This window comes from Mya arenaria, chromosome 10, assembly GCF_026914265.1.
Source record: "Mya arenaria isolate MELC-2E11 chromosome 10, ASM2691426v1".
In the NCBI taxonomy this organism is placed as follows: domain Eukaryota; kingdom Metazoa; phylum Mollusca; class Bivalvia; order Myida; family Myidae; genus Mya; species Mya arenaria.
This window is the reverse complement of record NC_069131.1, coordinates 55,672,602-55,700,377: the sequence shown is the minus strand read 5'-3', so window position 1 is coordinate 55,700,377 and position 27,776 is coordinate 55,672,602. Positions and strand designations below refer to the sequence as shown.

Below are 27,776 nucleotides of genomic sequence, written 5' to 3'. Positions count from 1 at the left end.
TACATTGAATCCTGCTTACCGAATCTACGTGAAACAATGTGGTCATGCAACTAAATAATAATTACTTGCTTGAGCGTAGCTTCGTTGAACCATGTATGCCATGTATACATTTATTCTAATTATTTGTGATCGTTTCAGATTTTTGATTTTTGTTATCACTAAACGCAGACATGTTGCCAGGCTAAATTAGTAAAAATCTGTAGTGGGTGTTTTCAAGGTCTCAAATACTTGATGCATTACACATGTTCATCTTGACTTCATCTTGGCTTCCTGGGAATATATAGCCACTTGAGCAGGGATGATTACTGTTAAAGTATTCACTCCTAAAAGGTGATCAAAAAAGAAACACACACATAACAAACAAACAGAATTCAACCCATACTAAAGTTTATTCTAAAACTTAAATGAGTACTATTATACTTATACTGTTTTCAGGGGCGTAGCCAGGCTTTACTGAATGTTACGCACGAAAGGGGGAAGGTGTGTGAGGGGAATATCCCTGTAGCCGTAGGGGTGTTCGGGGTGCTCCCCAGGGAAAAAAATGGGAAATGGAACTAACATGTTGAGCACTGATGTGTGTTTGGAGGGATTTATAGGTTCCAGGCCGCCGACTTTGTAGTTACCAAGTGATTTATTTAGGCTCAGTAAGCTATCGAGCACAGAGAAACAATGCTTACTATAGGTTATCTTCCCTTTATTCTGATATAAATATTCTCTTATGCCATTTTTGGCCATCATTATTTTTTTCATTTTTCAAATTAATCTTACGCACATGCGTAAGTGCGTAACGCTGGCTACGCCCCTGGTTTTTGTACGTCATTATAATTGTATACTAAAATTATAATACTAAATAATTGCTAATCATATGGTAAAGAAAGAAGCACATACATAACAAACAAACAGACGTTTACCTACTGAAGTGTATTTTAAAACTTACGTATATTTTTGTATGTGATTATAATTATATACTCAAAGTGTGCGTAAATCATATCAAATCAAACAAGTCCTGCAAGAAAGGTTGACCAATTGATTTATTGATTTAATGGCAACGTAATTGATTGATCGATTAATTGATTGCTTAATTGAGTAAGTAAGTAATTGATTGATTGACTATGCGACTGACCGAATGATTGATTGATGAGCCGATTTGACGAGTAAGAGTTTAAAACTCGCATCCGGGACGTTTTTGTGTTAAAGGCGCACACTAAAGGTCGATGCATTTTTTAAGGAATATACTTCAGAAATAAATGGCTTGATGCGTCACAGTCACATAACAATTTATTGTTCATACAAGTACATACAAACAAACTTGAAGTGTTTTAGTGGTCTACATTATATTGTTCAAACTACCAAATACTGGATCAACCACTGTGTATATCTACCGCGTCACCTAATTAAAATCAATAACAGCTGACTGCTCCATTTACTGAAATAAATGTTTAAGATTATTTGAAAGATGCACTCTTACTAAAAAATTGACTGATTCTAAGACAAATAATATAAAATTGTCAAAACGGTCAATCTGTGAGAGTGCAGCTTTAATTTGCCATATAAAGACATTCACCAGACAGGGCATTCATTTGCTAACCTTGGTAAACAAGTGGTGGGAGTGAAAATGAAATATAACACGAACACTCAGACGCCAATGGGCGTTTCATCGTATGTATCATTTGTTCAGTTACCGCCAGAGTTTAAAATTAAAGGGACACTCATGCAAATGGTCGAACAAAATAACATGGAACATGATCTGTATTTAGACCCTATTTAGACTAAAAAGTTGCACAAGTGGATGCAGGAGAGGCGGTGGCACCCCCGTATAATTCTCCAAGTAAACTTTTCATGAGAGGTGGGGGCACCCTTACCCGACACCCCGTATAATTTCCCAAGTAAACTTTTAATGAGAGGCGGGGGCACCCCCCCCCCCCCCCGTATAATTTTCCAAGTAAACTTACAATGTCAATATTAGAATAATTATTTAAATAAAATTATGCAAAGATTACATCGGAATGAACCATTTTAGACTGAAATATAGAATTACGTCATAGGGAGTTTAATTTCAAGATAATTACAGTCGAACCCCGTTAGGTCGAACTCACATGTGAAATTACATCAAGCCTCGAGAAAATCGCGCAAAGCGGGAATTGTTACATTCAGTAAAAATCAAAATCGATATTTTACATCCAGTTCGAGCCAACGAGGAAATCGAGCCAAGCGAGTTCGAGCCAACGAGGAAATCGAGCCAAGCGAGTTCGAGCCAACGAGGTTCGACTGTATATTATATTCAGCGCGAGCTGCTATGAAAGGCTGTTTAACAGAATTACTCCGCCAAACATTAAAGTTGTTTTGATTTATGTTTCTCCTCAGTCGAGTTGTTGTGACCTGTGCCTTTAACACACTATTTTGCTCTTCGCAAAATCTTCCCGACTTCTTACAAATTACCCTCATTTATTTACAGATATCGCACGTTGTGTTATTTTTTTACACCTAAAACAAGGAATACGTTTACAAACACCTTCAACAGACTTGGCAAATCTTTACCTGGAAAGATATACACAGAAAAAAAGTCCGTACAAATATTAAACACTAAAGCTACTCTATAAATCCTAGTACTCCGCTCCAGCGAGCGATTCTTAACTGTACTCCCGCTTGTTTACGGAATAAGTGTATTTGGTGTTCCTACGCTGGGCTGAACGATAGGCGTAGTGCTAGCTTGTATTTCCTATGTTTTTAGCATCGTCTATGATTTCTGCTTGCCGGAATTGCTGACAGGTTGTGTTGATTGCTGGGATATTGTATTGGCTTGTTACACACATAATTTCACCCTGAAACTCTAAAAGTGTTACCGCTAGCTGCGTTGTGATTTTGAGTCTGCCGCATTTTCTACAAGCACTTGATTTTCTGCAACTGGAACTTACCATCGATTCAAAACAACAACAAACTTGCAAAAAAATGGCGGGGTTCAACACAGCATCAACGATGATCAAGGTGGTGTTCATCCTATCGATTCTCGGGGTGATCCTGCAGCTGGTAGGGTTTGCCACGCCCTACTGGAACAACTATCCTAGTTCCCACAGGGGGTTGTGGAAGGCATGCCACGAGACTTTCCATGGGTCACAATGCGGAAGCTACTACGGGGAACCAGGTACTACAAATCATTTGAAATCAAATCGATTTAATTCAATGTATTACAATTCAATTCACAGCAATATTCACCATTAATTTAAATTCTGTATACGTGTAAACATGTTGAAGTATGTATACATTATTATCTAGCTTCGTCAAATCATTTGTTCCTATATCTAAATTCAAACGTGTAAACTTCTAGCTACATTGGTAGTTAATACATGAATCTACGCTGAATCATGTATATATAGAACTACATTGAGTCATTTATATAATTATGTAGCTACGTTAATTCATTCATACGTAGAGCTACGTTGAATCATTTATATGTGTAGCTACGTTGAATCATATATACGCATATCTACGTTGGCTTACATATACGTGTAGTTACGTTGGGTCACATATACGTGTAGCTACGTTGAATCATGTGTATGTGTAGCTCCGTTGAATCATTGACAAGTGTAGCTACCTTGAGTCATATATACGCATATTACGTTGAATTACATATATGTGTAGCTACGTTGAGTCAAATATACGTGTAGCTACGTTGAATTATACATACGTATTTTACGTAGCTACACATATATCACATATATGTGAAGCTACGTTGAAGCATATATAAGTGTAGAAATGTTGAATCATATATATATATATATATATATATATATATATATGTATAGCGCCATTGAATCATATATATGTGTAACTACATTGATCATATATATGTGTAGCTACGTTGAGTCATATGTATGTGTAGCAACGTTGAATCATATAAACGTGTAGCGAAGTTGAATAGTATATAAGTGTAGCGAAGTTGAATTATGTATATGTGTAGATACGTTAAATCATATATACGTGTAGCGAAGTTGAATCATTTATACGTGTAGCGAAGTTGAATCATATATACGTGTAACGAAGTTGAATCATATATATGTGTATCTACATAGAGTCATTTATACGTGTATAGCTACGTTAAGTCATATTTTTGTAGCAACGTTTAGTCATATAAACCTGTAGCTACATCGAGTCAAATATGTGTAACTACGTTGAGTCATTTGTATGTGTAGCTACGTTGAGTCATATAAAAGTGTAGCTACGTTGAGTCATATATACGTGTAGCTACGTTGAGTCATATATATGTGTAGCTACGTTGAGTCATATATACGTGTAGCTACGTTAAGTCATATATACGTGTAGCTACGTTGAGTCATATATACGTGTAGCTACGTTGAGTCATATAAAAGTGTAGCTACGTTGAGCCATATATACGTGTAGCTACGTTGAGTCATATATACGTGTAGCTACGTTGAGTCATATAAAAGTGTAGCTACGTTGAGTCATATATACGTGTAGCTACGTTGAGTCATATATACGTGTAACTACGTTGAGTCATATATATGTGTAGCTACGTTGAGTCATATAAAAGTGTAGCTACGTTGAGTCATATATATGTGTAGCTACGTTGAGTCATTTGTATGTGTAGCTACGTTGAGTCATATAAAAGTGTAGCTACGTTGAGTCATATATACGTGTAGCTACGTTGAGTCATATTAAAGTGTAGCTACGTTGAGTCATATATACGTGTAGCTACGTTGAGTCATATATATGTGTAGCTACGTTGAGTCATATAAAAGTGTAGCTACGTTGAGTCATATATACGTGTAGCTACGTTGAGTCATATATATGTGTAGTTTCGTTGAGTCATATAAAAGTGTAGCTACGTTGAGTCATATATACGTGTAGCTACGTTGAGTCATATAAAAGTGTAGCTACGTTGAGTCATATAAACGTGTAGCTACGTTGAGTCATATATACGTGTAGCTACGTTGAGTCATATATATGTGTAGCTACGTTGAGTCATATAAAAGTGTAGCTACGTTGAGTCATATATACGTGTAGCTACGTTGAGTCATATATACGTGTAGCTACGTTGAGTCATATATATGTGTAGCTACGTTGAGTCATATATACGTGTAGCTACGTTGAGTCATTTGTATGTGTAGCTACGTTGAGTCATATAAAAGTGTAGCTACGTTGAGTCATATAAAAGTGTAGCTACGTTGAGTCATATATACGTGTAGCTACGTTGAGTCATATATATGTGTAGCTACGTTGAGTCATATAAACGTGTAACTGCGTTAAGTCATATATATGTGTAGCTACGTTGAGTCATATATACCTGTAGCTACGTTGAGGCATATAAACGTGTTACTGCGTTGAGTCATATATATGTGAAGCTACGTTGAGGCATATATATGTGTAGCTACGTTGAGGCATATATACATGTTTGTAGCTACGTTGAGTCATATATACGTGTATATATACGTGTTTGCAGCTACGTTGAGTCATATATATGTGAAGCTACGTTGAGCCATATAGTCGTTTAGTTGCGTTGAATCATATATACGTTTAGCTTCGTTGAATCATATATACGTTTAGCTTCGTTGAATCATATATACGTTTAGCAACGTTGTGTTAATCATATGTGTAGCTACGTTGCATCTTGTATACATGTAGCTACACAGAACAATGTATATAGGTACTTGCGTACAAAACAACGTTCAATCATGCATACATGTTGCTACATTGAATCCTTTTTACGCGTAGCTACGTTGAACCATGTTTACGCGTAGCTACGTTGAGCCATGCATACATGTGGCTACTTCGAACCAAGTTTACGCGTAGCTACGTTGAACTATGCATACATATGTCTACATTGAATCCTGTGTATGCGTAGCTACGTTGAACCCTACATGTGGCTGCATCGATCATGTTTACGCGTAGCTACGTTGAACCATGCATTCATGTGACTACTCCGAACCATGTTTACGCGTAGCTACGTTGAACTATGCATACTTATGTCTACATTGAATCCTGTGTATGCGTAGCTACGTTGAACCCTGCATACATGTGGCTACAATGAATCGTGTTTACGCGTAGCTACGTTGAACCATGCATACATGTGGCTGCATTGAATCTTGTTTACGCGTAGCTACGTTGAACCATGCATACATGTGGCTGCATTGAATCTTGTTTACGCGTAGCTACGTTGAACCATGCATACATGTGGCTACATTGAATCCTTTTACGCGTAGCTACGTTGAACCATTTATACATGTGGCTACAATGAATCGTGTTTACGCGTAGCTTCGTTGTACCATGCATACATGTGGCTGCATTGAATCATGTTTACGCGTAGCTACGTTGAACCAGCATATACATGATTCTACAATGAATTCTGTTTACGCTTAGCTACGTTGAACCATGCATACATTCGGTTACATCGAACCATGTTTACGCGTAGCTACATTGAACCATGTATACAAAAGGCTTCATCGAACCATGTTTTCGTACAGCTACGTTTAATTATATATACATTTAACAATGTTAAATTACCTATATATGAGTCTTCGTTGAACATGTGTATATACATGTTTACACGAACAGCTATATAAGGTATTTTTTTGCTCGAAATAGAGAAGATGCTAGTAAAAGTAGCATTTAAGAAAGATCTGATTTATTTTCATGCACTGTATTCTTCAAAGTCTTACATTCTCCCAAGATCTTAATCTGATTTTTTCCACAATTTTCCAAACTCCCTATTCATCATAAACCAGAAAAAAATATATCCTTGGAATAAAAATACACATCAGACGAACTCAAGCGGCGCGAACGACCCTCATGATGTTAATGGGCTAGACCTGAGCCGCATCTCCCTGGCTTGGAAATGATGTCGATAGTGATAGCCATATTTTTTATGGAAGCTGCGGAAGGATTCCATTTTTACACGTTGTGTTTTCTGGCTTAGAAATGATATTAATAGTGATAACCTTATTTTTTTATGGAAACTGCAGAATGATAACACTTTTTCACGTTGCGTTTTCTGGCTTAGAAATGATATTAATAGTGACAACCTTAGTTTTTATGAAAGCTGCTGAACGAGTACATGTTTTCATGTTACGTTTTTGGGCGTATAAATGAAATTGATATAGTGCTAACCTTAGTTTTTCATGGAAACTGCAGAATGATAACACTGTTTCACGTTAGGTTATCTGGGGCCGAATTCATAAAGCATCTTAAAGCTGCACTCTCACAGATTGAACGTTTTGACAACTTTTTTTATTTTTGTGTCTTGGAACGAGCCAAAAAATTAGATCGCAGATTTTTATATTTAAGTTAAAAAATGATGTTTTATGCATTTTACTTAATCCGTTAGTAACGGTTTAAGCCATAAAACATTATTTTTCGAACGGAAATATGAAAATCTACGATCTGATTTTTTGTCAGCAAACTTATATCATTGGTTTGCACATATTTACGCAAAAATTGCTCTTTCCAAGCCAAAAATATTTTTTTTATAAAAATGGTGTATCTGTGAGAGTGCAGCTTAAATGAAAAATTTAAACTTTGTGAAAACATTTTGAATATTAAGAAAACTCACTAAATGTTTTACACCGAAAATATGAAAAATGGTAAGAAAATGCATTAGACCAAATTTGATTACAGATATTCATAATTAAAAATTTGAAAATTTTCACTAAGTTGATATTTTTCACTAAGAAGCTTTATGAATACGGCCTCTGGCTTGGAAATTATTCTTTGATTGAAATTCTTATTTTTGTTTCAAGTGCTAAAATGATTACATTTAATCCCGTTGTGTTTTCCCTTACTGAAAGCATGTTATCATGTAATAGTTAGATGGCATGACGTGAATTCTTAATGATTAAGAATGGGTGGAGGGAGCGGAGCGAACGAGTCCTTCTTAATCATTAAAAATTCACTTCATGTCATCTAACTGACTTAGATACAACCTGTCTCGGATGATTGGCAGTGGGCGGACCTTTAAACACGCGCGAACGTTGGAATTCTTAATGATTAAGTCTACTACTTAATGGTTGCCTTTCTGCAATCTTATTGGCTGAAAATGTAAGTTTTCGCTACCATGCAAGTACATTGTACCGTTTGTGACATTTTACACCGTATGAGACAGTCCAAACTATTTGTAAAACATTTTTAATTCGAAACAAGTTAAATTCATTTGATAAATCATTTGCAAAGTTTTAAATGCAGTTATTGCTAGCATTCCATTCAGTAACTCGGGCAACAAACTGATATTTTTGAGGCGGCACATGAAACAGTGATATGTTTTTAGTTGATTGTTTAAAGTCCCTTGCTAATTGGAATAGTTTGGCACACCATAGATATACGTTGAACTTTGATCGTTTGTATGAGGCTGGAAAATGAAATGAAGTGATGATTGATATGCAGACAACATTATAATGTGTAGCAGGGATGATTCCAGGATTTGACTTAAGAGGGGGCGCATTTAAGCGGCACGCTTTGTGGCGTCCACCCCTTTTCACAGGAACCCCTGAAAATAGTTTTTTTTCGATATTGCAAGGGGAAAAGGGGGTTCTCTCTCCACTAATTGGCTAATTTTAGTCTTAAATGGTTCATTTAGGTGTCATTTGTACACCATATATCTATTGCTACCATATTGGAATGTTTATTTTGACACTTCCTGGACAGTACCGGACCGGTACGCAAATACAGACACTAGTTCAACATTTTTATTTGAGTCATTAAAATTTAATGGGCGGCGGAAAAGGAGGGGGCGGGCCGGGATGAAAATCGAGTAATTAATTTATAGTCGCCTAACACAGGTTGTACTTTTTCTCACTGTAGATACAACTAGTCAGGGATGTAGCTAGCCCTCTATTCCTGTGGATTCCTAATTTTGCTAGGGCATGCCCCCCCCCCCCTCGGAAATCTTATAAAACCATGGTGCAATCTGGTGCATTCTGGAAAAATGGAAAGTTTTAGGTTCATGTAGTCAAGTACACATATTGCAACTTTGGCTGATCTTTTTTTGTTTACTTTTTTTCGTCAGAATCATGTGAATTCAGCCGCGTACTCGCGCAATGGCAGCTACGCGCCTGCATGTTGTATAGGAATATTAACTGTTGAATGCCTTACTTCATGTAGGTCGTATGACTGTTCCGTCATGGCATGTGGGAGTATGATTACTCAGTTTTACGGAAATCTCTACTTTATTAACAATGTTGATGTATCACCTCGTCGGCAAACTCATACCTAGCCTTAAGCCAAGCGAGTCTGCAAATCGAAATCAAAACATTGTCATTATCCTCCTTCCGGGGGAAATTCGTATTTATAATGCACACTCATTCGGTAGGATATTAATTAAAGTGAAACTCTTATTCAAAATCAATACATACACATGTATAACAATTGAAACATAAATTTTGAGTGATAAATCTTTAACTACTTACTAAATAATGCATTTATGGAAAATATTATTTACTGATCACAAAAATATTAAATGATTGATGAATGCTAAAAGATTTACTGTGATCTACTATCGTCTCATAAAGTAGAAATGCTGTGTTTTCTGCACCTATCTTTCAAATTAAACTCGCTGTCCGTCATAAGAATCATTGTTTTCGACATTTATTCATCATTTATTGTATATCAAAACATTTCTATTAATTGTGGTAAATCTTATTTGGGACTAAGAGGGCATCTTTAAGTGTTTAAAAAGGTTATAACTATGATAAAATTATAAGCCTTATAGCAGACATACATTTATAAACGTGATCTAAATATAAATACTTGAAAAATATAACAACATAAAATGTATTATAAGCATTTATCTTAAATTGTGTTTTGTCTACTCTTCAAGTTGACATCGATGTATTTTCTTTTTTGTAATCACATTTTGTGTATTTATTGCTTGTTACGTGCTTCTCCTTCCAGTGTGTGTATACCACGTGATGAATTACGTCATATATGCTACGTCGGAAGGCAATGTTTTGCTTAAAATGAAGACTTAAAACAAAGATAACTTTTATTTTACTACACCATTTTAAATGAAACAAAGGGCAGTCTATGCCGCTTAAGGAGCCCCGCCTTCGTTTTATTACCGGAGTTTGATAAGGAGATTAATTTCACCAAACACTTCGACAGACCTGTTTCTAAGATAATGTTTTGACAGTGCTCCGTCAGACGGCCGTATTTTGGAAAGGTTTGTCGAAGTGTTTTAAGAAACTTAACTCTCAATCAAACTCTGGTAAAAGACCTAAGGCGGGGCTCCATAAGCGCGTGGACTGCGCTATATTTCATTTAAAATGGTGAAGAAATAGTGAAGTTATCTTTGTTTAAAGTCTTCATTCTAAGCAAAATATTGCCTTCCGACGTAGCATCTATGACGCAATTTATCACGTGGTATACACACACTGCCTTCACTCTTCCCTATATTTTCTAATATTATACGTTTCCAAAATAAATTGCCGAATTGCTTTTATGCCGTTGCTTTGCATGTCTGTTATAACAAATGTTGCCATGGCAATAACATTTATAAACTCCGACTAAAGTACACAATGACATTTTATATTCGAGGAAATAAGTGCTTATCAGATTGATTGGTGAAACCACTATCAGATTCATACATATATACCCAATTAAAACGCCCCAGTCGTCCCTTCAGGTTTTGGAATGTGATGACATCTGTAAGCCATTCGATACTAGCATAAGTGTCTTCTTTCATGTTCAAGTACGCCCATGTAAGTACTTGGCACAAAGAATTTCGCCTAAGTAGTTTAACAAATATATTCCTGAACCACTTGTGAGCTTCGACAAGTCACAGCAAGCTTTGTGCTAAACACCCAAGCCAATAGTTCTCGAACATTCTTAAGCGGAACATGTATCTTATTTTATTTAGCCTGCTTGACCGATCATCTGTGTTAACTTCCTACGACAATCTGTCTTAGAATACAACCTACATCTTCAGTAAATGAAACTGCAGAGAGGCAATCATTAAGTACTAGGCTGCATTAAGATTTTCAACTTTCGCGGGTGTTTAAAGGTCAGCCTACTGCCACGCAACGAAATCACACTCCTTCCGACAAATGTGACAGCCGATGCGGTTGTTTTTAAGTGGGTTATATAACCTGAAGTAAAATATTAATGATGAAGAAGGGCTCGTTTGCTACACTCACTTCGCCCACTCTTAAAACATAAATATTTAACTTCAGGTCATCTAACTACAACATATCGTATATAAATTATTGAAAGAATATTTCATTTTTTTCTTTCTTGCTATAAATCTTTCATAAAAAACTTTCTTACTAATTCAGGAACTTGATAAAAAATGTAACACAAAAAACACTTGTAAAGAGCATCGACAGTAATTAAATGCAATTACAGAATAGTATATAATATAACATCAAATAAGCTGCAACAACAATTATTGCATAAGTGCATGTCGTTACCACAATTACTGCAAAATTATAGGTTTTGGGAACAGAAATAGCACATCAGGCGATCGCATGGCTATAAGTAAATTCTCTTTGTTTGAAGTGACCCGCGCTCAATTTCTAAAAAAAGTCTTAGGACCCTTAAAACTGGATCAACCTAAGAACAGTATTTGTGTCCGATGGCTTGATTTGTGTAATATTACCATTTTAAAGACTTCCGAGATTAAAAAAAATATGAAGCTTGTCAGACCCTTCCAAGGCGGTAATCCATCATTTAAAGCAATTTTGCTGAGGGTATGGTTTATTGATGGTGTTTGAATGTGTATATGTGCTGTTAGTTTGTTTTTGTATTTGTGTATGTGATGTTAATATGTTTGTGTCTATAGTTCATTGTGGTTTGGACCATTGCCCTGTGCCCCTAAATAGGCTTTTTTTCTTCAATTTTCGACTACTAGGCTTGTCCCTGTATTTTTCATTGTATTATTGTTAAGTTTTACCTTTTTTCGAGGAAGTTGAGTCACTTTTGGTTTGGAAGAAACTGAGTGATGGCTCTGACATAATAGTGCACACTTTAATGCTATGGTTGGCAAACAATGATATTTTAGTTGCCTCCCTGAAAGTCTTTTTGATTAATTTTAAAGACACGCATTTCATATTGGGAACAGTTTTCTCTCCCCTGTTGCTGTAAATTTCTTCTGATTTATCCTGTTGGAATTTTACCAAACGATTGTTGTAAGAAATCATGAAACTAAATTATTTTTCCAACTGTCCATTTCTGTATAATTAGGTATGAAGTTTTTACCGGGTGTGTACTCTTAATTCTGGTGACGTAGGGTATGTTTTACATCTGAGACCCTATCAAATCATATCTTAAGCTCGCCTTTGTAGACGGTGTAATTGACGGTGTAATTGACGGTGTAATTGACGGTGTAATTGATGATGAAGTCTTAAGTTATAACGGCTCTGTTTATTGTTGTTGTTTTTTTGGATTATATTGATCTTAAATACAAACTTTTTTCCTTAATCGAAAACAACCTCGGATGTATGCCGGTACATCAGAAAAAGAAGTTCGTATGTTTTGATAATAGCATTAATTGATTGTAGGGTTTTAATGTGTATTTTGTATATCTATCATATGTTTAAATTCATTGCCAGTGAAGTGTATTATTGCATAAGTAATTACGATTCCCAAGAGAAACGTCATTAAGTTTAGCTGCTAAATTGAAAATACGACGTGATCTACTTCCAGTGTAGTAATCTCGAAGGTTTTTCATAAATAGCTGAAGGTTACACGTTACCATTATTTTGTTTATATGTTTCTCAATCTCTTACGCAGTAATCTCCCTTTGCGAGAAGCAACAAAGGAAGTTTTGAAAAACTAACATTATTCTGAAGTATTTGTTTTGCAATGTCATTCAAAATAAGTCATATAAGATTGTTTCCTCATAATGTATAATCATTTTTCCCATTCATTTATTCATTGCAGTGAAATGACTTTTGAATACATGTATACTAATTATATTTTTCATTTAAGTACACACCATCTTTTCATTGTTGATCTAGATGTAAGTTTTTCCCCTGTTTATATTGCGCCGACTTTTAGTTTAAACATATATTTAACAACGATTGTAAAACAAGTAATTCCAACATTATATTTATCCCTTTCGTTGGCATGATTTTACGCGAGAGGAATCGGGAATCGAAACTGGGTCCCTAGGTGAGAGGCGAGTGCGCTAACCACTGCGCTAATTGGACAGCCTTTCCGCGGAAACAATGCTATGCATCGACGTTTCTCTTGATATTCTTGTATTACAAATGCAGTCACTGTCACACCCTTGTAATTAATATTGCTTAATACATTGTCTATAACCTTTGTCCCAGGGGCGTAGCTAGTCCTCTATTCATATGGATTCATAATTGTGTTAGGGGGTTCGGGGGCATGCCCCCCTCGGAAAGTTTGAAAACCATTGGGCAATCTGGTGCATTTTGGGCGTTCTGAGGTGCTTTATCTAGTACTGGAAAATGGACAGATTTAGGATCATGTTGTCAAGTATGCATACTGCAACTTTGGGTAATTTTTTGGATGTCTTTAGTCTGAATTATGTGGATTCAGCCGCGTGATCGCGTATAGGCAGCTACGCGTATGTATGCATACTGGATATTGATTGTAGAACTGTATAAACGAGCATATAAAAAATTAATAAAATGTCTTATCTATCAATATTTTGTCATAAATCAGGTTGCTCGCGGAACTTTTGGATTTCCTTTTTTTAAATATACTCGAAAATGGAAAACAAATGTAACATTGATATCTGCCTGCCCTTGAGGTAGGTAAATCAAGAACACAGGTATTTACATTTTCCTTGGTATTCTGACGTTGCGAGTCAAGTATCGTAATGAAAATAACACATCATCGTAAATTCGCACAGTCAGCAACATATTGCATGTTTTTATACGAAATTAGTCCGGAACCCAGGTTTATAAGACTTGTCTTGGATCCAGTGTAAATCAGGTATGTGTGTATCTGTTTCTAAAATAAATTTTGAAAAAAAAAACCCCATCCGCAATCTCCTTGTGATAATGTCTGTTTTATGCCTCACGTTTATCTTCTGATATTGTAAACTAAGTGTAATGTCAATTTGTAATACGTATACAGCCATTGTTGTGATAACTATAAGGTCGTGATTATTGACTGAATTATAAATGTATTTGGCGCATTTGTCTAATAATGTCACCTGTGCAGCATAACATACATTGACGGCCATCTTTTAACTCGGAACACCTCGGCCATCTCCGCCGTACGATAATGTTCGGAAGTAGGCCGTTGGTTTCAAAAGTAGTTCGTGAAAATAATAATAATGATATAAATTAGTTGTAGTGTTTTAACGTGTAAGTTTTATTACTACGTTCCAAATAAATCCCATTGACGTGTTTTATTACATAAATCATTAAGAATAACTGCATAACTGCTAAATTTAATTACTACGCGATCTACTTGCAGCGTAGTTACATTTACAGAATTCTGACATGGTAAACCATCCATATATATTCGGGGTTGTTTCGAAGAAAAATAAAGCTTTTTGTTTCAAAACAGATTAACTATTTAACTATTCAGAATTACAAATGTATAAGGTTAGACTGCAAAATTAATTGATTGGAATGTTTAATAGTAATTATTGGATAAATATTGACTAATCAATAAACATTTCGGTTAACTTTGACCAAACCAATGCATTATCCAACCAGTTTTATACTATTGGCTGCTGCAACTAACTTAAACTATTTTTATCCAAACTTCATCAAACTTGGCAACAGTGCATGATATCTTTTTTAAATGTTTGATAACCAACCATTAGTACAGATTGGAGCTATGGCCCTTGAATTGTGAAATATTTCATGCCGTTCGCTCTATAATTTTAGCACTTTGTATCAAGTTGTTACCAAACGTGACCACAATCTTTTTTCTTATAAATGGGACCAATATATCGTTAAACTATTGTCACAAGCAGGCCACAGACTCTTGAAATTATCAACGTTTATCCACTATCTATTCAAACCATTTCAAATCCTTAAAATTTTGACCAAGCTTGGTGCTTATGTTACTCTTTTATGAGCATAGCTAAACACCTCATAGTTTGCCCCAACACATACATCTATTGTCATTTCCATGGTCCATCCGCAGCCATGGACACCTTTTGAGTCGTTTACTTCATTTCCTCTGCCTTATCCATTTCTAACGTTTCTATAAGTTCTTTACTTTCAACATACTCGATTTGATGCCTCATTTGTCAATTTGTTGTATAAACATGTAAAATCAATTCGCTGACGGAAGAGACAAATGACTCGCTGTGAGTCATAGGTGACAATGTTAGTCAGTGATTTTTTATTCTCTGATTGTTACTGCATTAAGAGGGGGATGTTTTATATGACTGTATTCTCTGTCTTCTTTTTTTTGTATTTTATGAGCGTTTACTTCGTCTACACAGTGTATGGTTTAGTCAAAATGGAAGAAAAGGATTGAAAATGTTAATTTTGAGATGAATGACCCGTTGTTGTTAGCTCACCTGAGCACAAAGTGCTCAAAGTGAGCTTTTGTGATCGGTCCGGCGTCCGGCGTCTGTCGTCCGTCGTTCGTCGTCCGTCGTCAACAATTGGTTATAATCATCTTTTTTTTCTAAACCGCTTGGACAATTTTGATGAAACTTCATAGGAATGATCCTTGGTTGGTGCTTTTTCAAAAATGTTCAAAGAAATGAATTCCATGCAGAACTCTGGTTGCCATGGCAACCTAAAGGAAAATGTCAACAATTGGTTATAATTATCTTCTCCTAAAACGCTTGGACAATTTTGATGAAACTTCATAGGAATGATCCTTGGTTGGTGCTTTTTCAAAATTGTTCAAAGAATTTAATTCCATGCAGAACTCTGGTTGCCATGGCAACCTAAAGGAAAAGCGTCAACAATTGGTTATAATCATCTTCTTCTCCTAAACCCCTTGGACAATTTTAATGAAACTTCATAGGAATGATCCTTGGTTGGTACTTTTTTCAAAATTGTTCAAAGAATTTAATTCCATGCAGAACTCTGATTGCCAAGGGAAAAATTACAAAACGTTTTTTGGCAAATACTATGAAGCCTAGTGCTTAAATATTTGGTGTGTAACATTGTCGATTGGTTATCTACCATGTTTATTCAAATTATGCCCCTGGAGAAAAGTTGGCCTCAGCCCGCGGGCTACAAGTTCATTATAAATACATTTTGTTAAAATCTGATAGTTATGTAAAGTTTACTCTTGAAGTATGGGCAGCAAGTCTTGCTATATGGTCTCCTTTTTGTTGGAGATTCCACTACTTTCTATTTTTAGTAACAAGGGAATAGATTTTAACTTTTATTAAGTCTTCAACATAGTCACTTCTGAGGTAATTATTGTTCTTTTTTTAGGTTCATAGATTCAAATAATTATTATACACTTTATTCTTTAGAAGAAATTTCATTTTTACTTAATAGTAAATTTAATCATCAGACTTTTCCATTGAACTTCATGTAGATTATAGTTCATGCAGATGCTACAATCTTATCTTCTGTGTGGATAGTGTTATTCACTAATAACTTATATAAAGAAAAAAAATATTATTAACATAAGAAGGAATGTGATGTTGTCCTTGATGGATAAAGGTGATAATATAAGTTGAAGGTGTTTAATGTGATCTGATATTTGATTTTTAGAGCTTAAGGCAGATTAATGATTTTATTGGACGGTGCACTGTTTGTTATTTGTGTATCTATACTAAAAGTTCTATCAGTGTGCTAGCAATTTAACATAGTTTTGTCAGTGTGCAGGCAATTGAACGAAGTCCTGTCAGTTGTTTGTGTATCTATACTAAAAGTTCTTTCAGTGTGCAAGCAATTGCACATAGTTTTTTCAGTGTGCAGGCAATTGAACGAAGTCCTGTCAGTGTGCAGGCAATTGAACAAAGTCCTGTCAGTGTGCAGGCAACTGAAATAAAGTCCTGTCAGTGTGCAGGTATTTGTACCAAGTGCTGTCAGTGTGCAGTCAATTATCAAGTCCTGTGTGCAGGCAACTGAACAAAGTCCTGTCAGTGTGCAGGTATGAGAATCAAATTCTGTCAGTGTGCGGTCAAACATCAAGTCCTGTCAGTGTGCAGGCAACTGAACAAAATCCTGTCAGTGTGCAGTCAATCGACAAGTCCTGTCAGTGTGCAGGAAACTGTGACAAGTCCTGTCAGTGTGCAGGCAACTTTGACGAAGTCCTGTCAGTGATTATCCAGGCAACATGTTTGACCAATATGTTTTTCAATATTCTTTGAGAACAAATATCAAGCTATATTGATTACAAAGGTTAAACTCTTTTACTCAGGTGAGCGATTTAGGGCCATCATGGCCCTCTTGTTTTCTTACGCAAACGACTGTGACTACACAATACTATATTTAGCAACAACGCGATGATAAAATTCCCAATCCCAACCACCATCACCACCACTCCCCCCCACCACCATTACTGAATACAACAAAAACAACAAAAACAGAAGCAGCAGTAGCACCAGCAACAATAACAATACAATTATCATAATCATCATAATCATCATCATCATCATCATCATCATCATCATCATCATCATCATCATCATCATCATCATCATCATCATCATCATCACCATTATCATCATCATCATCAAAAACTTTTAACTATAACAGGACATCATTGTTAACAAAGAGACATAAACATCCCAATCAGTCCAGTGATCTTTCTTACAACCTGATTGTATCATAAAACTAAGGCAGTGACACATATATAATTGCCCGTGTCGATGTAAATGTAAACTCATAATATGATTAATAATTGTCACATGCATACACTCTATAACAACGTAAATCACGAATGTTCGGGCATAAATAAGTAGTTAATGATGACTGGTTTGTGATTACCGATTTGACATCTTACAAACAATTAATGTTCGAGTGTTGTATCTCGTATTGTGGGCGTGTACATGTCATTGTCTTGAATTTGGTCAATGTTTTCTTCATGACTGATCGAGGTGTATCCTTCATTTATCATTCGCCTTCTTTTTTCTCGACGTGTAGTGTTTTTGTATCATTTATGTTCATGAAGCTTTACAGTGTATAATTACAAGTTAAATTAGCGGTCAAATGTGACTTTTAAGGTTTGCTCTGTGAAAGTTTAACGCTCAAACGGAAATACTTAAAATATTATCATCAAGAAAATATTAACACTTTCTTGTTAGAACATTGTGTAAACCGAATCTTAAAAAAGCACCTTCCCGAATCATCTTTGAATCGTGGAATTAAGTTTAAGGAAACAAGTGAGGTAACTCTTCCATAAACTCAATACAAGATGGCGGAAGGACCCAGCAGTCTTCTTAGCAAAATTATCGCCCTTGCTTGCCTTGGAAGTTTTGTGGTATTTGTGGTGGGGTTTTCCACGAGTTACTGGTACAAGTCCAGCTTCACCCACGGAGGATTATGGCAGAACTGTGTCCTCGGGGTGTGCTCAGACTACGCCATAACGGACTCCATTAAAGACATATTCAAGGATGATTTAAGTAGGTTTTTTTATTTTCTGGATCTGCTTGATTTTCGGCGGAATGCTTGTAGTTTTTCGATCTCTTAACTTCATTTTTTTTCGAATCGTTGAAATACTTTCACGCTTTCCTGTGGGAACAAACATTTTGGCCCAATTCTTTTTTTTCACGGTTATGCATCCAAAACCCTAATATTATTTTTATTTTTATCTTTTATACCAAAAATGCAGAAAAAAATACAATTAAAGTGTGAAAACCTGGTTTAAATGGAAAGCGAACCCACTGCGGTACAGTACAAAAATTTAATGGAAAGCTGACAATAACACCGCTCGCCCACAAGACCTCTTACATGCGCAGGGTACAATTTAACTTTTACGCCTTTTGTTAAAAAGCTTTACTAGCTGCACTTTATCCCCGGGCCTGCATATGATTTTCGAAATATACAACGTATAATTTTTTTTTATAAAACTAAAGGAGTAGAGGGATATATGCTTCAGGCTATCCTCGGCACCCGAGCGTATCATAACCTATATGAACATATAGGTTATAATACGCTGGGGTGCCGAGGATGGCTTTAGGTAAACATATAAGCCAGTCTTTCTGTTTAGTTTTTTTTTCCTTATATTTTGTGCTTATTTCGTTTCAATATATGTAGGGGCGTAGCTAGCCCTCTATTCACGTGGATTCATAATTGTGCTAGGGTTTGTCCGGGGGCATGCTTCCCTCGGAAACTTTGGAAAACCATGGTTCAATCTGTTGCATTCTGGGCGTTCTGAGGTGCTTTATTTATACTTAAAAATGGACAGTTTTAGGATCATGTAGTCAAGTACACATACTGCAACTTAGGCTGATTTTTTATTTTTTTTTATATCAGAATCATGTGGATTCAGCCGCATACTCGCGTATAGGCAGCTACGCGCCTGATGTTCAGTGAAAAAAAACCCGCAACTAATGGCATCATGAATTAAACAAAACTAGTGTGGGCTTGCTTCTGAAGTCCCGAACCTCCCAATCACCTACAAGTAGCAAACCGGGCATGAACATCAATTCTGGGGCCGTATTCAATAAGCATCTTAGTAACAATTTTCAACTTAGTGAAAAATTGCCTTTTTTTCTAATTTGAATTTTAAGAAAACGAACAATGTTTGTACACCAAAAAAATAATAAAAAAGCAAGAAAATGGTCTAAACAATATTATGCATATGAATAAATCTGAAGAAAAGTACCGGGTATTTAAAATAATAGATGTGAAAAAATACGAAATTCTCACTAAAATATTCATTATAATTCTTATTGAACACGGTCCCTGTCTAGCTGTGCCCTCGAGTTTCTGCAATTTATAGGTTGTTCACATACAAAACCGCAAATTATTACCATGCATAAAGTTGCCTTACATCTTCTTAGAATGCATTTACATCAAAGATTTAGGTCATTAGATATCAAAAGCCTTCAGCGGCACACAGCTAATGCAAATACTTAAGATTTCCAGCTAGACTGCCAATCGTCGATAAAGTTATGGGAGTATTCAAGGCTTCTATCTGCAAGGTTGGATGAGGTTATGTCTAACAATTCCATCTCTTGTTCCTAGCAATTCACTTGTGTGAATATTTCTTGGAAATTACGCGATTTTCCCCTTAAAGCCGCACTCTCACAGGTTGAACGCTTGACAACTTTTTTATTGTTTTTCTTTGAACGAGCAAATCTATGCGAACATGCATGGGAACCAGTCATATTAGACTGCTCACAAAAAAAGTTCGCAGATTTTTATATCTAAGTTCAAAAAATAATGTTTTATACATTTTTTTTAAACCGTTAAGTAAATCTTTGAGCCATTAAACATTAATTCTAGAACGGAAATATGAAAATCTGTGATCTGATATTTTGTCAGCAGTCTTGTACCAATGGTATGCAGATATTTACGCCAAATTGGCTCATTTCAAGACAAAACAAATGTCAAACGGTGAATCTGTGAGAGTGCAGCTTTAAATAACTTCAAGATGCGACGCTCTCGCGGAAGCGAAATTACGTCTAACATTATTCATACGATTCATGGTGCTACAAGGCCGGTAGCCTATACACACATAACATAAACTATGATTTACAAATATCAGGATGACATAGGATCAGACATGAATACAATAGATGACATAAACTGATGAGGTTAAGTCGAAAATTAAATACTGGACACCAACATTTTACAATTATTAACAATAATTTTGTATAAACATTTCACAATACACTGTTAAATAATTCTTTCTTTCTTGATAAACTTAAGGCGACTATAATTCATTGCTAGATTTTCATCCCCGCCCGCCGCTCTTTTTAACGCCCCTTTAAAATTGTATTAACTCAAATGTAAATGCCGAACTAGGGTACAGTCCGTGAACGGCGTTAATTCATACTTACGGTTTCGGTGTATAACATTCTCATGTTACAAAGGAGAATTGTTACGATCGTGTTCGTGGTTCGCCTGTCAACACATGTATATGGTCCCATATATGAAAGAGCACAAGCACACGCATATTAACATTGAAACAGTCATATTAAAATAAGTCACCCCTCCCCTAACCCAAATTTGAAAATCAATGACTAAGGTATATATTTTGCTGAACGTCTAATTGTTTCAAGGGACGCCCTAAGCCCATATAACGGCGATGAAGGGTATTTCCTATAATATCAACCAATTTATAATCGTGAAATAGTTTTTTGTTCAAAATCATTCATTTGTAATGAACAAAACATCATTATCATCATCATCATCGTCATCGTCATCGTCATCATCGTCATCGTCATCGTCGTCGTCGTCGTCATCGTCATCGTCATCATCATCGTCATCGTCATCATCATCATCATCATCATCATCATCATCATCATCATCATCATCATCATCATCATCAGCATCAGCAGCAGCAGCTGCGGCAGCAGCAGTAGCAGCAGCAGCAGCAGCACCCATCACCATCACCATCACCACCACCATCACCATCTACACCACCACCGCCATTAACACCACTACCAACAACAACAAAAACAACAACAGCAACAATAACAACAACAATAACAACACGTTCATTGCAATATGTTAAACAGTACAAGATACAAAATCGATGGTGTCGCTGAAGATTCGTTTAAAAACAGGAAGGTCGAAGTAAATGCACCGAGTTAACCCTTCGAGCTGCATACAGACTTAACAAAGACTATAAACGATTATAATTATAAAACACACATTGTTGAAGTATTGTTGTTTATTACTTAGGCAGACTTTTGATGTGTTGACTCACGTTTTCCCATGGGCGACAAAAGGTCATCTTCAAAAACAGAACTGAGAAACACCTATAATTTTGGCAGGCTTATTTTTCCTTAGGCGGAAACAAGTGTCCGAAAACCTTGAATGATCCTCTCCATGCAGTACGCATTTCGTTGTTTATGTACGGAAATTATATATAACACTAGTTGTTATACTCAATTTACTTGAATTTATTTGAACAGAATTCTTTGACTTTTCGAAATACATGTATTTCGTTTTCAACTCTGGAACATATCTTATTTTTGTTTTTGTAATTATAACACTAGTTGCTATTCCTAATTGGCTGGAATTTATTTGAACATAATTGTTTTGACTTTTCGAAATATTTCGTTTTCAACTTCGGAAAATTTGTTTGGGTTGTTTGGTGTTTCGTTGGATTAAAAATGCAACGCGTAAAACAGGAGAGAAAACAGGAAACTGGGTGTTGTCACAATGCCGGTGCTTGTTCGATTGTGATTTTTGTTGTCGCAATTTGCGCGTTCATGCTACACATGTTTGGTTTCTACACCGTGGGATGGGCAACCACGGAATTTCCACCCGGCGAGACCAATCAAGTGACGGTCGCCTGGTTCTTTGGTCTGTGGGATGAATGTTATGCTACTAGTGTTATCCTTAACTGTAGGCGACCCTGGACTAGACCCGTTGGGTACCCGGTTTGGTTCCCATATACAAGTAGGTATTACAATGGCAAGGTTGGATATACATTGTTGTTTGGTTTGCCTGCAAAGTATTTCATTATTGGCATTTAGACATTTAAATTTTCATTGTCAAATACCTTTCCAAATTCAGAGTTTGGTTAACAAAACGTGTATAGGTAAGATAAAAGATTTTACGAAAGAGCATGATAATTATATGTTTATCTCTTTCTAACAGAAACCATAAACAAACAGCAAATTAAATCCGCTTGCTGGAATGTTGTTACAAGTAGTATTTAGAGATTAAAAACCACTTTTATGCTACCATAAAGAAAATGTTTGCCATATTGGAAACTACAGTTTACCTTGATTGTTCTTGAAGTCGTTGAAGTTTGGTTGTGTTTGACCGAAGTGATATTTTATCAATGTAATGGCTGTGTGTCTCTTCGGATAAGTTGGTGTCTTAATTGGATCTAAGAACGATGTAGCTTATCTGATTACTTGGTGTTAATAACTGACCAGTGGATGAAACCAATGACGTACGACCTTATAATAAGTTGAATATTGAATACCACCCCTGTGATGGCTTGACTCCAGGGCTACATTGAATAAGGTTATTGAGTTCTTTATACGAGTAAAGATGAACATATACACCATCTCTCCCACATCTTATTCTTACAATAAAGCAGATAGGCTAATGATTGCATGCCATGCGATTCTCTTTTTACATATTCCGAATCTCTTATGTATAGCTTTAATGAAAACTGATTCCGTAAGTTTTACATGTGTCTGTCTATATCAATATATTTACTGCGTCTGAATAGCCTAAGACCTTACCAAAGCTGAGTTCATTGAAAACAGGACTGGGTAAAGTTTTTTATCATCTGTATTTTCATTTATTAAGAAAACCCCATTTATTAGCCCGCGGGCTCCCAGTCTAAAAGAGCTTAGTCGTTATTATAAGAATCTTAAATATGTGCAAATACACAATTGGCGACACGTTAATACGTTTTGTTTTCTCAACTACATGTTCAACTTTAAAGGGACTAGACACCAGATGAATCAATTGCAAGAAGAAAAGAAAATTGTCAAACACTGAAATAAAAATCATATAGATGTGTACAACAAATCGATTCTTACTTACTGATGTTTCACATCGCTTACGACACACGCATCTTTCGCAGTTTTTGCATATTTTTCCAATTCGAAATTTACTAGGATTGTTTACCACGGGAACCCCAGTAAGTTTAAAATAGCATCGCTATATTTATCTGTACTCAAAAACAGATATGACTTAAACTGGGAAACCAGTATGCGTTTTTTTTTAAACGGGGGAGCTCAGATGAGACAGCAACATGATTGTTGCGATTATTCGTTAAATCATGTAAAATAATGTATTACTAGCTTTCTATTAGCTTGCATTGCCAATTCCATGCTTGTTTGAAGAAACACTATAATTGCCGATTTTTGGACCATCTGGGGTCCAGTCCCTTTAATACCTAAAGTTTTATTCTTAAAATTACATACGAAAATATGACCCTAAGATCAATTCACATTTCACAATTCACGACTTCACTTAGATTGCTGCTGAAACAGGCTCACCGCATTCAACTTTAAAATGTTTTGTTCACCAAAGTACATCCCAAGGCAAGTTTGCACTATTATATTTTCAACCACTTTTTAGACGCATCCCCAAACTGCCCATATGAAACATCATGAAAGAAGTCTGTCTTTCATATAATTTAGGCTAAAAGCTATTTAAATATTAACAAACAGAAACAGAGTTTTATATAAATATTATATACTTAACCAAGACGAATCGCTCAATATTGTTTGAACATATTTCCATCAGTGACAGCTAAATGTAATGAAAAAAGATAACTCATTCGCTTCGGTCTTTTGGTGAAGACGTTTTTTATTATTTTTTTCTCGACTTTACCGGTGTGAGCTCGCACCCCACGAATACCAAACTACCTTTTATTAAAACTATAAGAGTATTATTTTTAGTAATGCACCAGACGTCTTGTTTATTGCACTTTCTCTCCCGCTCCTTCATCAAACAACCAAAGGGCAACAACTCTTTAAAACTTGTTGAGTTAGAGTCTTTCCCCTTGATTGCTCAATAAAACATAAAGGCGTATATAGCCTCGTGTCGTGCTTTCGTTTTGATGAATATAATCATAATGTATATACATCGCGTTCAAAGAACAGTCAAAACTCGCTATGTCGAAGTCGTTGGGACCTCGGAAAATACTTCGAGATAACGAACATTCGATATAACCATATACAAAAAGGGTATTCATAAACATAACACATTCGAAAAAATGTTCGACATAACCAGAACATCGGGATAACGGAGTTCAAAATAACGAGTTTTGAGTCTATAAAACAAATCAGACATGTTTGCATGACTGCTGCCCTTCATGAACTTTAAACATGTGACCAGTAAAGGTCAGTTTAATAACACAACCCTTAATAATAACATACATTTTGGGCGATTAACCTTAAACTACTAAATAATGCATCTTAGGAAAATTTCAATAACTTTTAACAAGGTTGTAACCTTGTATTTAAAGCTGAAGCGCACACATATTAAATGAATGGTGAGTGCTAAAAGATTTGCAATGATCAACTATCGTCTCATAAGGTAGATATACCGTGTTTTCTGCACCTTACTTTCAAATTAAACACGGTATTATTCATAAGAACCATTATTTTCGATATTATCCATCCTTTCGGTAAGTTAAAACAATTGTATTCATTGTGGTACATCTTATTTGGGAGTAAGAATGCATCTTTAACTTAATACTGCTATCGGAAGTAAGTACAGTCCACTTTCCTGAGCCATCTTAGACTCAGTAACTTACATATTAACAAGTATAAACACACCTAGATTCACGTGCACGTCAACATCCATTACTCTATTCCTACTGATAAGCCCAGGCCACTGTTCTATGTAAAAGATTGGGAAGATATGAGTAACAATACTTTTGCACGGTGCTGTACATGTAACTTCCCGTACATCTGATTAATAAGTTCGTTTCCTACTTTTCGTCTCATCAGACGTCCAAGGATAAATGTTAAGGTATTCTTGGATTTGCTTGAAATCTTAACATATAACTAGAATAGTTGTTTAAAACTTAAGTGCTGGATTAATCGTTTAATGAATAAATCTGTTTTATTGATCTTTTTAAGATACACGTGTTTGAAAGTATTGATTTTAGTGTTCAAGGATGTTTTTCCGTTGGAATTTCTTGAATATTACATCTCATAATAAATATATCATTTGATTGATGGTGGTTTAAGTGCACATGTACCTGCCTATCCGGTTTGCAACAGTATATTTATAGACAGGAAAATCATGAAAAAAGAATTAACGGAATGTTAATTGAATTTGTCTCCTCTTATGAAGTAGCCGTCTATCCTACTATTCCAAGGAGTGTACAGAAAGAAAACTCATTCAAAAACATATGAGATATGTGTTAATTTATGATTTCACGGATAATTTGACTTATATATCAGTTAAATTGGCAGCTGTGTGTGTTTCTTGGACTTGAGTTACAATAACCCAATTTTTACATGATAGCAGATGGGTATTTTTGGTTTTTAATTTATCAACATACTTTGGCAATTTGAATTTATTTTCTAAGATAACTTTTATCCTCTTTGTTGATGCAGTATCACTATAAACTGTAAACAACACAGACCATCTGATTCATCCGTAGAAAAAAAACGACAAGCATCTATCTCTCTAAGAAGACGCTGAGAACATTCATGAATTCATATACCTAAGCAAGGTGAAAGTAAAGTGCCGTTGGAAATATTCGGAAACAAGTTGTTATGGAGTAATAACTCCGAGGATATCCGTTTCAGTTTTCCTTGGCTTTATTGTGTATAAGCTAATTATATTCGTAAACATATGTGATTCAGTTTCCAATAAATACATTCATGTGCGATGTTCTTGGACAAACACTTCAAAGTTGGAATATTTGACATTAATACATCAATTGGACTTAAATTGGCAATATCGTTGGGCGCTATTGTGTTTTAATATTCTATTCAAATGATTTTATCAAAGGGTTTTTGATAGAAATTGTGTTTCTCTAAAAATAGACCAAAATGTGTTGTCAATCAAAAAACGCGAGTTGCTGTGCAATTACTAGTTTTGTGCTCGCGGTTTGCGCGTACATACTACACATGTTCGGTTTTTACACCGTGGGATGGGCAACAGCGGATTTCCCGCCCGGTGCGACCAATCAACTCAGTGTCGCCTGGTACTTTGGTCTCTGGGATGAATGTTATGCTGCCGGGGCTGTATTTAGATGCAGAAAACAAGGATGCGAACCCGACGGATATCCGGTTTGGTTCCCTTATACTGGTAGGTTTAGCGAGGAGAAAGCGTTTGTAGAGGTTGATATCCGGTTCCAGATTTTGTGAACACTTTTTAAGTCCCATCTATGTCAATTAACACGATATTGGTTGCCATTCAACAGTTCAGTTGATATTAAAGGGATTATACATGTATATCGTCAACAAATAATATACAGCTCAGCTTTTAGCTGGTATGTTTAGCGAGGAGAACGCGTTTGTAAAAGTCGAAATACAGTTAAAGATTTTGTGAACACTTTTTAAGTCCCATCTATGTCAATAAACACGATGTTGATTACCATTCAACAATTCAATTGACAATTAAAAGGGTTATGCATGTATATCGTCAACCATTCAACCATACGATTGACAATTAAAGGGGTTATACATGTGTATCGTCAACCATTCAACCATTCGATTGACCATTTAAGGGATTATACATGTATATCGTCAACCATTCAACCATTCGATTGACAATTAAAGGGGTTATACATGTGTATCGTCAACCATTCAACCATTCGATTGACCATTTAAGTGATTATACATGTATATCGCCAACCATTCAACCATTCGATTGACCATTTAAGGGATTATACATGTATATCGCCAACCATTCAACCATTCCATTGACCATTTTAGGGATTATACATGTATATCGCCACAACCATTCAACCATTCGATTGACCATTTAAGGGATTATACATGTATATCGCCAACCATTCAACCATTCGATTGACCATTTAAGTGATTATACATGTATATCGCCAACCATTCAACCATTCGATTGACCATTTAAGGGATTATACATGTATATCGCCAACCATTCAACCATTCGATTGACCATTTAAGGGATTATACATGTATATCGCCAACCATTCCACCATCCGATTGACCATTTAAGGGATTATACATGTATATCGCCAACCATTCAACCATTCGATTGACCATTTAAGGGATTATACATGTACATCGCCAACCATTCAACCATTCGATTGACCATTAAGACCATTAA

At 35.7% G+C, this 27,776-nt stretch overlaps 1 protein-coding gene across 5 annotated transcripts in view; it reads left to right on the top strand.

Moving 5' to 3' along the window:
* Window positions 1-27,776, top strand: part of LOC128204072 (lens fiber membrane intrinsic protein-like) — a 48,659-nt gene that overhangs the window by 8,719 nt on the left and 12,164 nt on the right. The window contains exon 1 of one of the 5 annotated variants that reach the window (XM_052905413.1): window positions 2,616-3,142. The exons of 2 other annotated variants lie outside the window; for them this stretch is intronic. In XM_052905413.1, the coding sequence (XP_052761373.1) occupies window positions 2,950-3,142 (193 nt within the window). In that variant the 5' untranslated portion in view covers window positions 2,616-2,949. Of the gene's footprint in view, window positions 1-2,615; window positions 3,143-17,887; window positions 18,479-25,735; window positions 26,775-27,776 lie in introns of those variants that run through there. 2 more of the 5 variants (XM_052905412.1, XM_052905409.1) reach the window with 2 other exon arrangements.